This window comes from Neopelma chrysocephalum, unplaced genomic scaffold (genome assembly GCF_003984885.1).
Source record: "Neopelma chrysocephalum unplaced genomic scaffold, ASM398488v2 Primary Assembly neopelma1_22, whole genome shotgun sequence".
NCBI lineage: Eukaryota > Metazoa > Chordata > Aves > Passeriformes > Pipridae > Neopelma > Neopelma chrysocephalum.
Window position 1 is genome coordinate 24,499,844 of NW_020897689.1, and position 12,608 is coordinate 24,512,451.

A 12,608-nucleotide genomic window follows, 5' to 3' on the forward strand; every position below is an offset into this window, starting at 1 on the left:
AGGTGCTCAGTAAATGTCTTCTCTATGAATGACTCCTGTGAAATTTTAGGGAAACTACAGAGGCTTTCTAATCCCTGTTGATCCATAAAATGGAGATAACAAACCCCACTGTATGTCTCAGCAGTGGAGGGAGGACAGAGCATTTTGCATCTTAAAAGTAATGGGAAAACATGAGAGCACCCTGGCTGTACAAGTAGGTTTATCCCATTGTGTTTGATAATTTTCATCTGAACAGAGAGCAAATACTGATTTAAGTGAGTAATTCATAATCAGAACAGAACTTTGGTTATTGCTTTAAATTACAAATAAAGCCAGTCATCTGTGTTGGAAATAGTCATCTTTGAGATAAACAGGAATATATATCCTTAAAATATACAGTTAAAAATATTTTGCCATATTCTGAAATGAAGTGTTCTGCATTTTATTTCTTTTTTATATATATCTTTTTTTTTCCTTCTTTCATTTGTGTGAGTGAAAGATGATTATCCATTCTATTTTTATGATCTACTTATTGCTGCTATGTGGAATCATATCACTACACGAACTTCAGTAAAGACAGATACAACTTTCTTGTATTGAAGAATCTAATAAATAGGGTGGAAAAAAATTCAGGAAGTGATTGTATACTTTGCTGTGGATTTAAAGATTTTTCCAATCCCTCAATTGTCCAGAAAATATATAGGAGAAAAACCTGTAGCTGGGAAGAAACAAACCAAAATGCATAGGACGGAACAGAGTGGGAGAGGGAGAAAAAAAGGGAAGGAGCTGAAGAAGGAAGGAGGCAAAGCAAGTAAAAAGAAGGAACCACCTGGGTTGATGTTCTCTTGCTCACTTACACACCCACATGCCACTACAGCATTCACAAGCCAGCAGCTCCACTGGATGCAAAGCACCCCCAATTTTCAGACTTCAGTGCTGAAGATCCTCCAAATTTTGCAGCCCATATGTACAGCTACATAGAGATATATGTTTGGAATGCCTAGTTTAGCTATAGATCTTCCAACCTACCTGGCCTTCCCCTTATACATTAGATTTCCATTAGATTTTGCAAATTCTGATGTATGAAACACTTTCAAATGCATATACTTGATGGGTGTGGGAAGCCATAAGTGTAAAACTACATCTTCTGCTGCCATGGGTTCACAAAACTGCAGTGATGCTAGAAGATGGAGAATGAACACTTGATACCAGGTGAGGATCAGCTGCAAAATATATTTTTCCATGTGGAAGAGTTAACTGGAGAGATGGTTAAAGAGCAATATTCCATGATGTCAGTGGTGTTTATGACATGCCCTTTAATTACCCTTACCAGTAAATCAGTGTGTGCACTTTAGTACCACAAAGTAGGGCATACTTCAGAGAAAATAATAGCTCTGTTGATTAGCTAATGAATATGCTATCAGAGAACTCGAGGAGCCTTTTCACTACTGCTCACTTTAAATAATAATGCTAACTAAAAATATACTGCAGGCCTCAAGTATGCTGCTTAACTTTTCAGACAGTGAATCTCTCACGTTCATTCTTTCAGTTATCTGCTCTGTATTTATTAGTAGAAGGATGTTGTCCTTTTCCCTGCCTACATGCTTAATTCATAGAAGCATAATAGTATACACAGAACAGAGGAGTGAATCTGATCTGTGATCTTATCTGTGTCTAGAAAATGAACCTCCCTTCTCCATAGGGCCAGGGAAGCCCTCTCAGGATGCACACTGTCCAAGCCTGCTGACTGAGACACAGCCCCGGTGTTCATGTATTGGGGCCATCCTGCAGCTGAGGATGGCAGCCAAAAAGAACAGTGTCGGTGGCTTTCTCTTGCCCCCATTCACCTGCTGATGAGGCTGAAGACAGCACGGCTGATGAGGTTAGGTGATTAAGAGAGCTCAGATAGTCACTGCTGTCTCTCCCCAGTGCTTTTACCTTGTCTGCTTACATAGCTAAGTCCCCTCTCCACTTAGAATGATTTTGCCTAAAAGATCCATTTAATTTGGGCTATATTTCCTTTACACATTCCTAAACTCATACAGACTTTCTGGGCCAGGTTACGCCCTTCTGGAGGACTCTCTTTTGGGGGCAGTTGTCTTCAGGACAGCATGTAGCCACTGTGTCTGTGGGTGTCTAAAAGTATTCTCAGATGCAAGCAAGGGAAGTGCAGATCATGCCAAAATTACTGCAAAATTACTGCAACAAAAAGTCTGGCAAATTATAAATTTCCCTTAACTCCACTAAGACGTTTGCTATCAATAGAAGAGACAACTAAAAATTCATTTTCTCAACCAAAGAGGTTCTGCAAAATATTTGTATTCCTGTCAAAGAAGCCTGGCTGTAATGAAAATGATTTTTTTTTTAAAAACCAAATACTTTCAGCTCATGGAATTAGAACAGCAAATTAAGTATCTTCAAAAACTTCTGCTGAAAAGACTTGATCTGATCACACTGCAGCTTCTGGTTCATCCTGCTTTTTCTCTTGTGCTGCAGCTGTCCTTAATCTTAAATCTGAAATCTTCTCCCTGAAAAGGTATATTCCCACTGCCTTCTGTTGCAATGCTTTTTATTAGCAGAGCTCCTTCTGACCCTTACTACCTTGCTTCCTTTCCACTCATCCTGAGTAGGTAGCACATACATTTTTTTTAAACACAGGGAGTATCCTTTAAACTGGCCATTTTTGCTCAAAACTGAATTTCTGGGCCTGAAGTGCAAGTTCTCTCAGCAGCATCCCAGATGAACACCGCTCTCCTGCACCACCACTTGGGTGCTGGAGGTGGGAGCATGACAATTAATGCCCCAACAGCAAAGGGCTGACATATCCTCCCCTAGGTACAGGTGGTAGTCAGGGCTTCTGATGGCCAAGATTGCCTGTTAGCTCTGGCACCTGGCAAGCCCCTGAACCACAGACTGGCCAGCTCAAACTGCTTGGGAAAGCTGGCTAAAGCTTGCCCTGAATTCCTCTGCCTTTTACAAGGTTCCTCCCAATGACTGGGGCTTGATCTAAGTAGCTGCCTCATTAATTACAAAGGTGTCAAATTTGCCTTTGTTGCTAACACAGCTTTCACCTCAAACCAGGCTACTTGCTGCTTCCCATGTACTTGCCTGCTTTAGCTGGCCATAATGTAGGGCTGGGCTTGTCTCTTTTGAAGTTTCCTTATAAACTGGAGTTCACCTATGCCACTGAGCTGTGTGCAGTTCCACTCCTGACTGCAAGGGGAGCAAGAGCAGGCCTAGGGCTGGGAGGGATATGGAAGATGTCAGTGTAAATCTATGGGAATAGAGAGGCTAGGTTAAGATTTATCAGAGCTGAAACCTCAGAGTTAACATTTCACTCCCCCATAGGTTTCCCCATCAATGGAGTACATTGACTCATGACTAAAGCATCCTGACCACCTTTCAGGTTGCCCGGAACAGGAAAAGTAGAGTGTATACAAACACCATAGTGCCTCAGTACACTACAGGTGTGAAATAGGAGTTTCTTTCAGTTTTTCCCCGAGTTTTCTTATATGTGGCTCATTTCAGAAGTTCTAATCCTTTGCTTTAGATAAGAAAGGGTTTTGCAGAGTGACAGATTTGACCCTGTTGCCCAATCCTGATGCAAGCACTCCAGCTCACATCCCTAGCTACCTGCATAAGGGAAAACTGCATGCCAAAAACTAATCCTACAGTGGGATCAGGACTGATTTACAATGGAGAAGAGGTACAGCACACAGCTGTCAGTGCCTGTCCATGTCTTCCCTGGTGAGCTTGGACACAGAGAAATGGTAAGACATCAGTATCTTGTTTACAAAGCCCAAATCTGCTGGAATCTATGCTTAAAGTCTCTTACTTTCGCTGAAAACTGATCATGGAGGCTTAGAAAAACAAGCTGTTTTTCCTGAATTTCCTGCTTATACAAAGCTTTCATTTAGTCCCAGGAATTTTATCACTTCTCAGAGCAAAGCATAAGACTGGGTAACAAAGTGGGAGCTCTAAAGACATCCTTTGCCTCCTTCTGCCTTGAGCACATTTAATCCTAACAATGCTTTCTGAGAAGTTGCCTTTTTTAATTTTCTGAGAGTTCCTGAAGTTTACAGAGTAAAATTGTTTCATGCCTATTCTGAGTGATACCTTGAAGGTATCACTTGGTAGTTGCGAAAAGAATAAACATTTTATTGGTCAGCCTTTTGAGCAATTTTTTCTCCCTTTTGTTAAAATTGTAATGCTATTTTCCAGTACCCAGGCTCTCACCTTGATCTGGAAAAAAAAAAAAAAGATATGTCAAAGTTATTGGAAACTACAGGACATCATCTTCTTATAAAGAAGGGAGTATTGCTGTCTTTGGGAGACTGTTTCGGGCTGAAAAGTTCCTAATAGTTTAAAATAAAATAAACTTAAATGAACCTTGTGACATACTTCCTTAACTCTGTGAAGAACAGAGGGTATGCCTTATTTCTCGTCCAACTCATGAAAAGTCAAAGAGGTGCCCCAGGCCGGGTGTACAGAGTGTTGGGACAGGTGGGTCTGCCCAGACCTCATCTCTGTCACTGATCTAGAGGTGGCCCATCATCCCAGCACTATTTTTAATAAACTTTGATCCAGGTAAAATGGAACAATCACAGGCAATAGTGGATTATGGTAGAAAAAAAACAGAGAGTAAAAGATCTAATTTTAAGAAAATGTAGACACGTGCACACGCACACACACACGTGCGCGCGCACACGCACACACATAGAAGATGGGGGTCCCCAGCTTGCCAGAAGTCCTTCCAGGCTCAGAAAAGGCCAGTTTCAGCTTCTTGGTTCTCATGTACCTTGAATTACAGTGAGCAGAGGCTGCCCATGAGCAGCTCCTAATGATGCTGCAGTTGAGGCACAGCACACCTCCCCTCCATCAGGCCTCCTTCCCTCTCCCCTCCACAGGCCCCTGGCCAAACACGCACACCCTCTCCTGTCAGCAAGGCTACTCCTGGGAGGCATGTCTGCCAAGCTTATGCAAAACCCCTTCAGAGTGGGAACGCTCACCAGGATCTGCCTGGCCGGTTTGGGACTCCTCTCTACTGCAAAGGGGTCAGATGAATGACCAGCGAAACAGACAAAGCTCATCCCCACCCTCTCGTGCCACAAGACTGGGTCCTCTGTAAGCAAGGCACAAAAAGCAGCATTATTTTAAGTGTTATTTATTCCCATGAGAGGAACAAGTAGAATCTGGATCCCAAGTGGGGTTCAGTGCGCTAACAGAAACCTCCCATCGCGCTGGTTTTTTTTTAAATTGCTGCATTCGTAAGATGACCCACATGCCTCTGTTCCTTCTTCAGGCTGCGGTCTTCACAGCATCGAAAGGTCACAGACTGAAGGCCTGCAGACCGCAGTCTTCAGAGAAGGTTTCCTTCCTGCTTCTCCAAGAGCAGGGGCTGTTTAGCAGCCCCTGTCTGCGTGCTATGCCATAAGACAGGACAGAATTTCATGTCTCGTTTGTTCAACTTTGAAATGTGGCCTTTTCTTCTATAGAACTCAGGTTGTATTTAACAGGAAACAACAAAGATGTGGGACAGTTTTGGAGAGGAAGTAGGACGTTTTAGGTAAGCAAAAAAATAATTACTTATGCTGAAACTGGGTCAAAACACCACAGTGTTTACCACGGCTCTCAGGAAGAATGCCATAGTTTTTTTAATAACAACAAAAATTCAAGATCTCAGCATTGGGTCTCATCCCAAAAAGTAATACGGTTTCAGACCAAATGGAAACTAATACAGCTTATAAATCATGATGCAGCAGATGTAACCCGCTCAGTCCTGACCCCAGTCACTTTTGGTCAGCTAAAGCTGGTCTTCCAGCCAGCTTTGTTGCAATGGCAACAAGAGATTGAGCACTCGTCTTCCTCCCTTGCTATCGCTCCCATCACTAATTATGTTCACTGTTTCAGCTGAAGCTAAATGATCATTTTAATTAATCCAGCTTCACCTTCTGGCCACTAGATCTTGTCATGTCTTTCTCTACAAGGTCAAAGGCCTCCTAGCACCTATCATGTTCTCTTCATGAAGAGACTTACTACACCAGTCACATTTTAGTCTTTCTTTAGGTATTCTAAGCAGACCGTGGTCTTTGAATTTATCAAGACTAGATATTTTCCCCAGTTCATAAATCATTTCAGTGATTCTTTTCCCTACCTTTGCCAATTTTTAAACACCCTTTTCAAATGTGGATGCCAGGTCTGGATGCAGCATTCCAAAGTAATATTACCTCCTTACTCCAACTCACTGTTTTCCTGATTCTCTGTTCAAGGGGTACATTAGCGCTTTTGGTTACAACATCGCTTTGACAACTCTTGTTTGACTGCATATCCACCCAGGCACCTAAATTTATAGGTCAAAGGTTGGACTTGATGATCTTGAAAGTCTTTGCCAACCTAAATGTTTCTGTGATTCTGTGAAATTCTACTCCCCTCTCCTACATATGATACCAACTTCCATCAGATATCTTTAAGGAAAGATTAAGAAGTGTTTCCAAAACACATTACAAATACACAGTGAAGACCTCAAGCCTTTTGCAACATGTGGAGCAGAAGGCACATGAAACTGCTCCTCAAGCCCTCAGTTTCCTTCTCACTGGCCCACTGCAATAACCCTTGCCCTATATTTTAATACTGAATTCAGTGTGTTTGACACAACCCTGGAATGTCCAGTGTATACAGACTTAGGAACTGGAGGATCTGTGAGGAATGAAGTTCATGACAGCTGGATAAAGGAAGAGCGCACAGAAGGGTTGAAGTCCATTTTGGGTTTCTGCAGCCTATGCTCAACTAAGGCTCACAACAGCAGGGGCAGGGTGTTACTCCTAAATCCCTTCTTCTCTTAGAAGCAGAAGTTACATTATTTTTGTGCAGGAACAGACACTATATTACCCAAGTTCTATACAGCAAATCAGCTAGTTTGGTTCCTTACTTCACACACAGGTCCTTGCCCGCTGATCATTCACATGAAAAAAAGTCCACTTGCAGTTCTAGAAACAGACAGGCACCTATTACTCCCTTTGGGCAGCATCCAAGGCTGCTTCTTTTTGCTTTACCAACCAAAACCCAGCAGCTGTTGCACCCTCCAGCACCTCTAAAGCACTCAAACCACAGCAGTATACACCCTCAATGCCATGCTGAAAAATACCACTCTGAACCACAGTAGGGATTTCAACTTATTTCAAGCAATTTGAACAGGAAAAAAAAAATTATGAGTGAGGGTGTCAGGAAGACTACTAAAACAGAATCTAGGACCTAGGGAATATTGGATGCCAGAGTAACACACGTGGCCAGGAGCAGTCTGATCCTGGGGGGCTACCCAAGCAAATTTGAGCCTTCGAGTATTGTTTGGTGGGGGACCCTGAAGCAGATGCTTTGGGACACTGGCTATTTAATTTTTACTGTTTTCAGAGAAAAGGTGCTAAAGTGACAAGTAGACATATGCCTTCTTTTCACCCACAAATGTCAATTCTGAAGCTTCATGACAGTACTAAAGAGATGCTCTGGGGTCAATCTGGCTTGTTCAGCCTCACTAGGAACCAAAACTCATGGTCAAACTCTTTCTTTGTTCTTTCTCAGCCCACCCCAGGGCTGTCACTGAAGAGAAATGGGGATAAGAGAGAAAAGCAGTGATACTGATGATGTATGAGCCACAGCAAAGTCCAGCTCACACACTCAGAGAGCTATGCCAGCTCAGCAAGACTAAAATGCAAAAAAAAAAAAAAAAAAGAAATTTTTATTTCATCTAGGAGTAGCAGCTCCAGCAATCAGTACACTTAGAGAGGAGTTTTGGTAAGTAGGGATGTACTCTTCCTACAATCTTTTTCTATGTAAAATCATAACAAGGCACCTGGCTTTGAGCTCCTCAGCACCTATACAGTAAGGCAACATGGTACTGCATCCCCCTTTACTCTTACAGAGGTTTGAAAACCTGACAGCATTGCTTCTGGTCCAAGGAGGCAAAGTATTCCGTTCTTGATTTGTTGATAGAAAAAAAAATGGAAATACCTTCCCTATGAAATACTGGGGGTTTTCTATGGGTTTTTTTCCCCTAAAAGAGCATTTTCATCCTCAGATCCAAGAGAAAGGTTCATATGTCCCCTGCAATACTTACTATCTGTAGAAACCACCCTAAGACAGACCTTGGGTCAAGGTGGTGCTGAGAAGGGAGCAGGGCCTCCTAGGAGTGCTCTTAAATTGTGCCACAGGGTTTCAAAGCAACGTGGCCTTCCACAGGCTGCCAGCAAGAGCTTCAGCAACCAGCAGCACAAAACTGGAACACGCTGCTCTAAACCTCCTGTTTTATGATAACTCCAAGAAACGCAGCTCTGACATATCCAGCAAGTATGAGTTATGTGCTAGGCTCTTCAGAATTGGCACACCAAATTTCACCCTGGCAAGAAAAAGGGAAATAAAAAAGGATGCCGACCCTAGATAAAGCTGAACACTCTGCAACACCACTTAGCAGCAGCTTACTGGAAAATCACAAGTAAGGGCATTTTAGTCAATAAATGCTTTAAAAGGAAGGATATTCACCGTCTTCTCCACATCTGTTGCTTTTTAAACCCAGTGTTTCTTTGCATGGCTCACCTTGCACTGAGATAGGTATTTATTTTTGTAAATCACAAGATCCAAGGCCCCAGGGCTAGCAGGGCTGGGGTACCTGGCCACATCAACCCACAGGCAGCAAGGATGTCAGGTAGCTCAGTACCAAGTGTGGCACAAGGGTCACGCCAGGAAGGGTGAGTGATCCCCACTCCTGGCTGGCCACAGCAACTTAAACCCTAGGTGAGGCTTGGCCTGACTCCTTTTTGCTGTTTTCCTGCTGTGGCTGTACAGCATCATTCATTCCATGGTCCTCACAATACCCTCGGGGTAAGGAGGTAACCTCAATGGTGAGGTTTGAAAACCAAGGGGCAGATTCTTGGCTGGTGCAAGTCTGCACAGCTTCGCCACAGGCCAAGGACCTACCACAATTTACCTAAAAAAAAGATCTGGCACAGAGAGGCAAAAAGATGCATTGCAGAAACTGCAGGTCACTGGGTATGGAGGTTGGGCATCCCAGCTTCCCAGTCCAACAGAACTGGTGACGTGGCTGAAAATGTCATACATGGTAGTAAGTCTTGCTCCAGTCAGCTGAGCAATGAAGAAAGAGGACCAGTCCTCAGAGCCAGCAAAAGGTTTTCCACTTCCCTCAGTATCTAAAATTCACTGTTTTCTCTTTTCAGCAGCAGTGCCATCACTTTTTGGTGCCCTTCACCTTTGGTCACCGGAGGATGCCAGCAGGCACACAAAGGCTCTGCCACTCAGCAGTTGTGTCTGTAGTGGGTGACATTCTGGTATTTGCCTACTCACCACTGGGTAGACCCTTTAGCTATGGTGTGAAGGCCAACAAAAACCATGATAGTCCTCACAGGGCATGGGCTCAGTTCCCCAGACGTCAGAAAAATATCACGTGTGCCCATGTCGAGCTTATATTCATAGGTGAAGGCCTTAGTTTTACATATCATCAGAGGGTATATTGAGGGAAGCTGCAGAAAAGCCACACACGATGCAGACTTAGATAGACAGAGCAGGCACTTCAGCTGGAGACCTCTGGGCAGCCATCAGACATGCCGCCTGTATCAGGTACATTTCCATAGCTTTTAGCATAGCTTAACAATTGTGTCAGAGACAAAGGAGAAGGTACACTGTACAGGAAAAAAAAAATCTCAAAATGATACCCTTTTATTTTTAAAGCTCTGATGAAACAACTTTCCAAATGACATCCCACTTAAAAACCAATGGAAACCAACCTAACTATATGTCAGTCACACTATACAGATTGCATCCTACATTTTCAAGATGCCTTCAAGATATCTTCTGTAGTATTTACAAATATATCAGTTAGGTAGTAAAGGTTCATTGCAATTTGTTTCTTTCCAGCACACAGTTATTCAATGGCAAAAAAAGCCTTGGGGATGCATTTGCATTTTTGTACAACACTTTTGAGCAAGTGGCTAGGGCAATTTTCCTGAGAGAAGGCTTGTTCTTTGAAACTCTTGCTTTAACAACTGGAAATACAGAAAGTGGATGCATTTTTGTTGAGCTAAAAAGCCTAAGGATGCCTAGTTAAGTTTTTCTTTTAAATTACTTACGTACCATTAAGTTAAAATGTTTACATTCATTCGTATAAAAACCGTTGTTAAATCTTATGCAAATGATTTAACACTGATTGCTGCAACGCAAATTGCACTTCTTTTAAAAAATTATTGTATATATGGAAGAAAAATATCTGATTGCTACCCTGTTTACAAATTTCGACTGACTCTATACAGTTCAGCCAGAAAATATGAACTTTCATAAATCTCAGTCACAGTGTATTTTAAAAGTTAAATCGCAGTCTTGCAAAGTGAGTAAATATCTTAAACCAGGAAAAAAACAAACCCCGAAATCTCCTTAACCAGCTGGACCTTGTGGGACTTGTACCAAACGTGATTTCTTCCAGGGGCATAGCTGGGCTCTGAGGAGCAGAGCAAGGCACACTGAAGACGGAGGGCAAAGGAGGGAAGAGGTCTGACGGGGCAAAGATATCAAATGTTCAGTGCAAGAAGTCTGTGCCGACTCAAGCCACACGCACTTCTGTCACTCATTAAAAAGTATCTCACTATCTCTGGTAATTAAAGTCTTTGCTACTTCCTCCCCGACAATGATGGCTTCCACCAAATTCTTAGGGGAAAAGGTGATGAGAGAGTGAAAACAACTATGCAATCAGAAAGGCAGCGCTGCTGGGTAAGTTGAAGATGTATTTCTGGAACCTGTCAATAGGTCTTAGGTTTATATGTTTTTTTCTTTTTCTTTTTTTTTCTTTTTTTTTTTTATTTGTTTTGGGGGTTTTGAGGGTTTTTTTGAGATTGTAAGGCTGCATTAGCTATCCCCGGTGGTCATTTGCTTTCCCTATATTTTTCTTGCATAGATGAGGAACTGGATGCTTTGGCAGAGCCTCTTTCAGAGGCTGAAAAACACCTCTGCCCCCAAGGCTCAAAAACTGTTTCAGGAATGGTCTTTGCCAGCACTCTTGCTTCTGCTGCAACCGCTCCACAGGAGAAACTGTGTGTGGACGTCTGGGGGCTGCCGTGCAGCACCAGGATCCAGCTTCCCTCACACCGGGTCATGCCAGAGCCAGGGCACACCAGGGATCCTGTCTCACAGATGCTGTCACTTCGGCCGTGGAGGTCAGGCTGACTCCTGTGTACAGCCCATCTTGACCTGAATACTTAAGGTTGCTGCTTTCGGGACTGGTGCTCTCTCCTGGGCCAGACATCACTGACGAGCTCGCCTGGAGGGAGGGAGAGAACAAAGAGAGAGGCATTGAGCAGGTGAGCTTTGCACACACTGGGTGCAGAGCACAGCAGGCCCAGGGCACAGCCATTATCCCAGGATTTCTGCAGAAAAACAGAGTTTGCCCTCTGCTTGCCCCTGTGCCTCCAAATCCTGAAAAAAACCATGTCTCAGCATCAGCCCAGTCACCGTACCCTGTTGATGGGAGAGTTATCTGCGTTTGGAGAGGTGGAAAAGAAAGCATGTGATGCGCACAAAAACCTGGAAATCAGACCATGGTGAAGAAGCAAGTGTGTGTGTGTGTCCCGCTGCCCCCTACTGAAAAGACATAAGTGACAACACCAAAAATGTGATCTGGGAGTGGTGGCACCTATAGATTTTCTTCCACAATTGGAGAAGCCTGATACATCCCAATTCTCCAGCAGTAGATATGAAACACCTCCTGGAAATCAGCCTTCTTTGGGTCCCTCAGACCCTGAAATGCCTAAAATCATTCCTCACCCTTCAAAATGCTAGCCACAACCACTTCATTCCTGGACACTAAAGGAGATGCTCTTTAATCTCCGGTGGAGAAACACTATGCCTTTGAAGCAGGAGCCTTTTTGTTCCACTGCCTATACAAGATAACATGCAGGGGAGCCCTGGTAGGCACAAAGATGAACCTCTGAACCGCACTGGAACCAGTCCATTTATTTTAACAGAGAAATGGAGAGTTACAAAGACAAAGGAACAATCATTTTTTCCATGAGGCTGAGCAGATCTACTAAAGAGGAAAAATTCACTGTGCCAGACAGAAAAGGGGCAACATTTTCACCTGATAAAGGAAATGTTTAAGAGCTGACTTCATGCAAAATTAACCCTTGGATATGTCAACTTTAAAACCTTAATTTACTTGTTAATGGATAGCCTTCGGATGAAATTCCTTAAAAAAAAAAAAAAAAAAGGCTATCCTAAACTGTGACTGCAGAAGCTTCCTGCCTGCTGTTTAAGTGAAAAGTATACATATTTAATCATTTTACAAGAGTAGAGCTCTTGGCTCTCCTGGAGCTGTGCCAAGCTAGCAGCCCTGACACAGGAAAAGCAAGGCTTCATTTATTCAAGGGTAATTTCTAAATGGTGCAGTGCAGGGTTCTTTTTGCCATGCTTAACCCAAGGAAAACCTCACCTTCTGAAAGAGATTCTCACTGTTAGCTGTCATTTTTTTCTGAAATAACACAGACTGCAATATTTTCTTTAGCTTTCATTAAAATGACTGACAGCCACTACTCTTCCACCCAGACATCAACCCCGATCCCACTCCATTAGTCACTACC

General features: G+C 43.1%; 1 protein-coding gene across 1 annotated transcript in view; it reads right to left on the bottom strand.

The window, feature by feature from the left end:
- Positions 1-651: 651 nt before the first annotated feature.
- GATA6 (GATA binding protein 6) overlaps positions 652-12,608 on the bottom strand; it is a 29,978-nt gene continuing 18,021 nt past the window's right edge. The window contains exons 7-8 of the mRNA XM_027675289.1: positions 4,989-11,293; positions 652-4,221 (exon numbers count right to left, since the gene is read on the bottom strand). Of these exons, the coding sequence (XP_027531090.1) occupies positions 11,126-11,293 (168 nt within the window). The 3' untranslated portion in view covers positions 652-4,221; positions 4,989-11,125. The remainder of the gene's footprint in view (positions 4,222-4,988; positions 11,294-12,608) is intronic.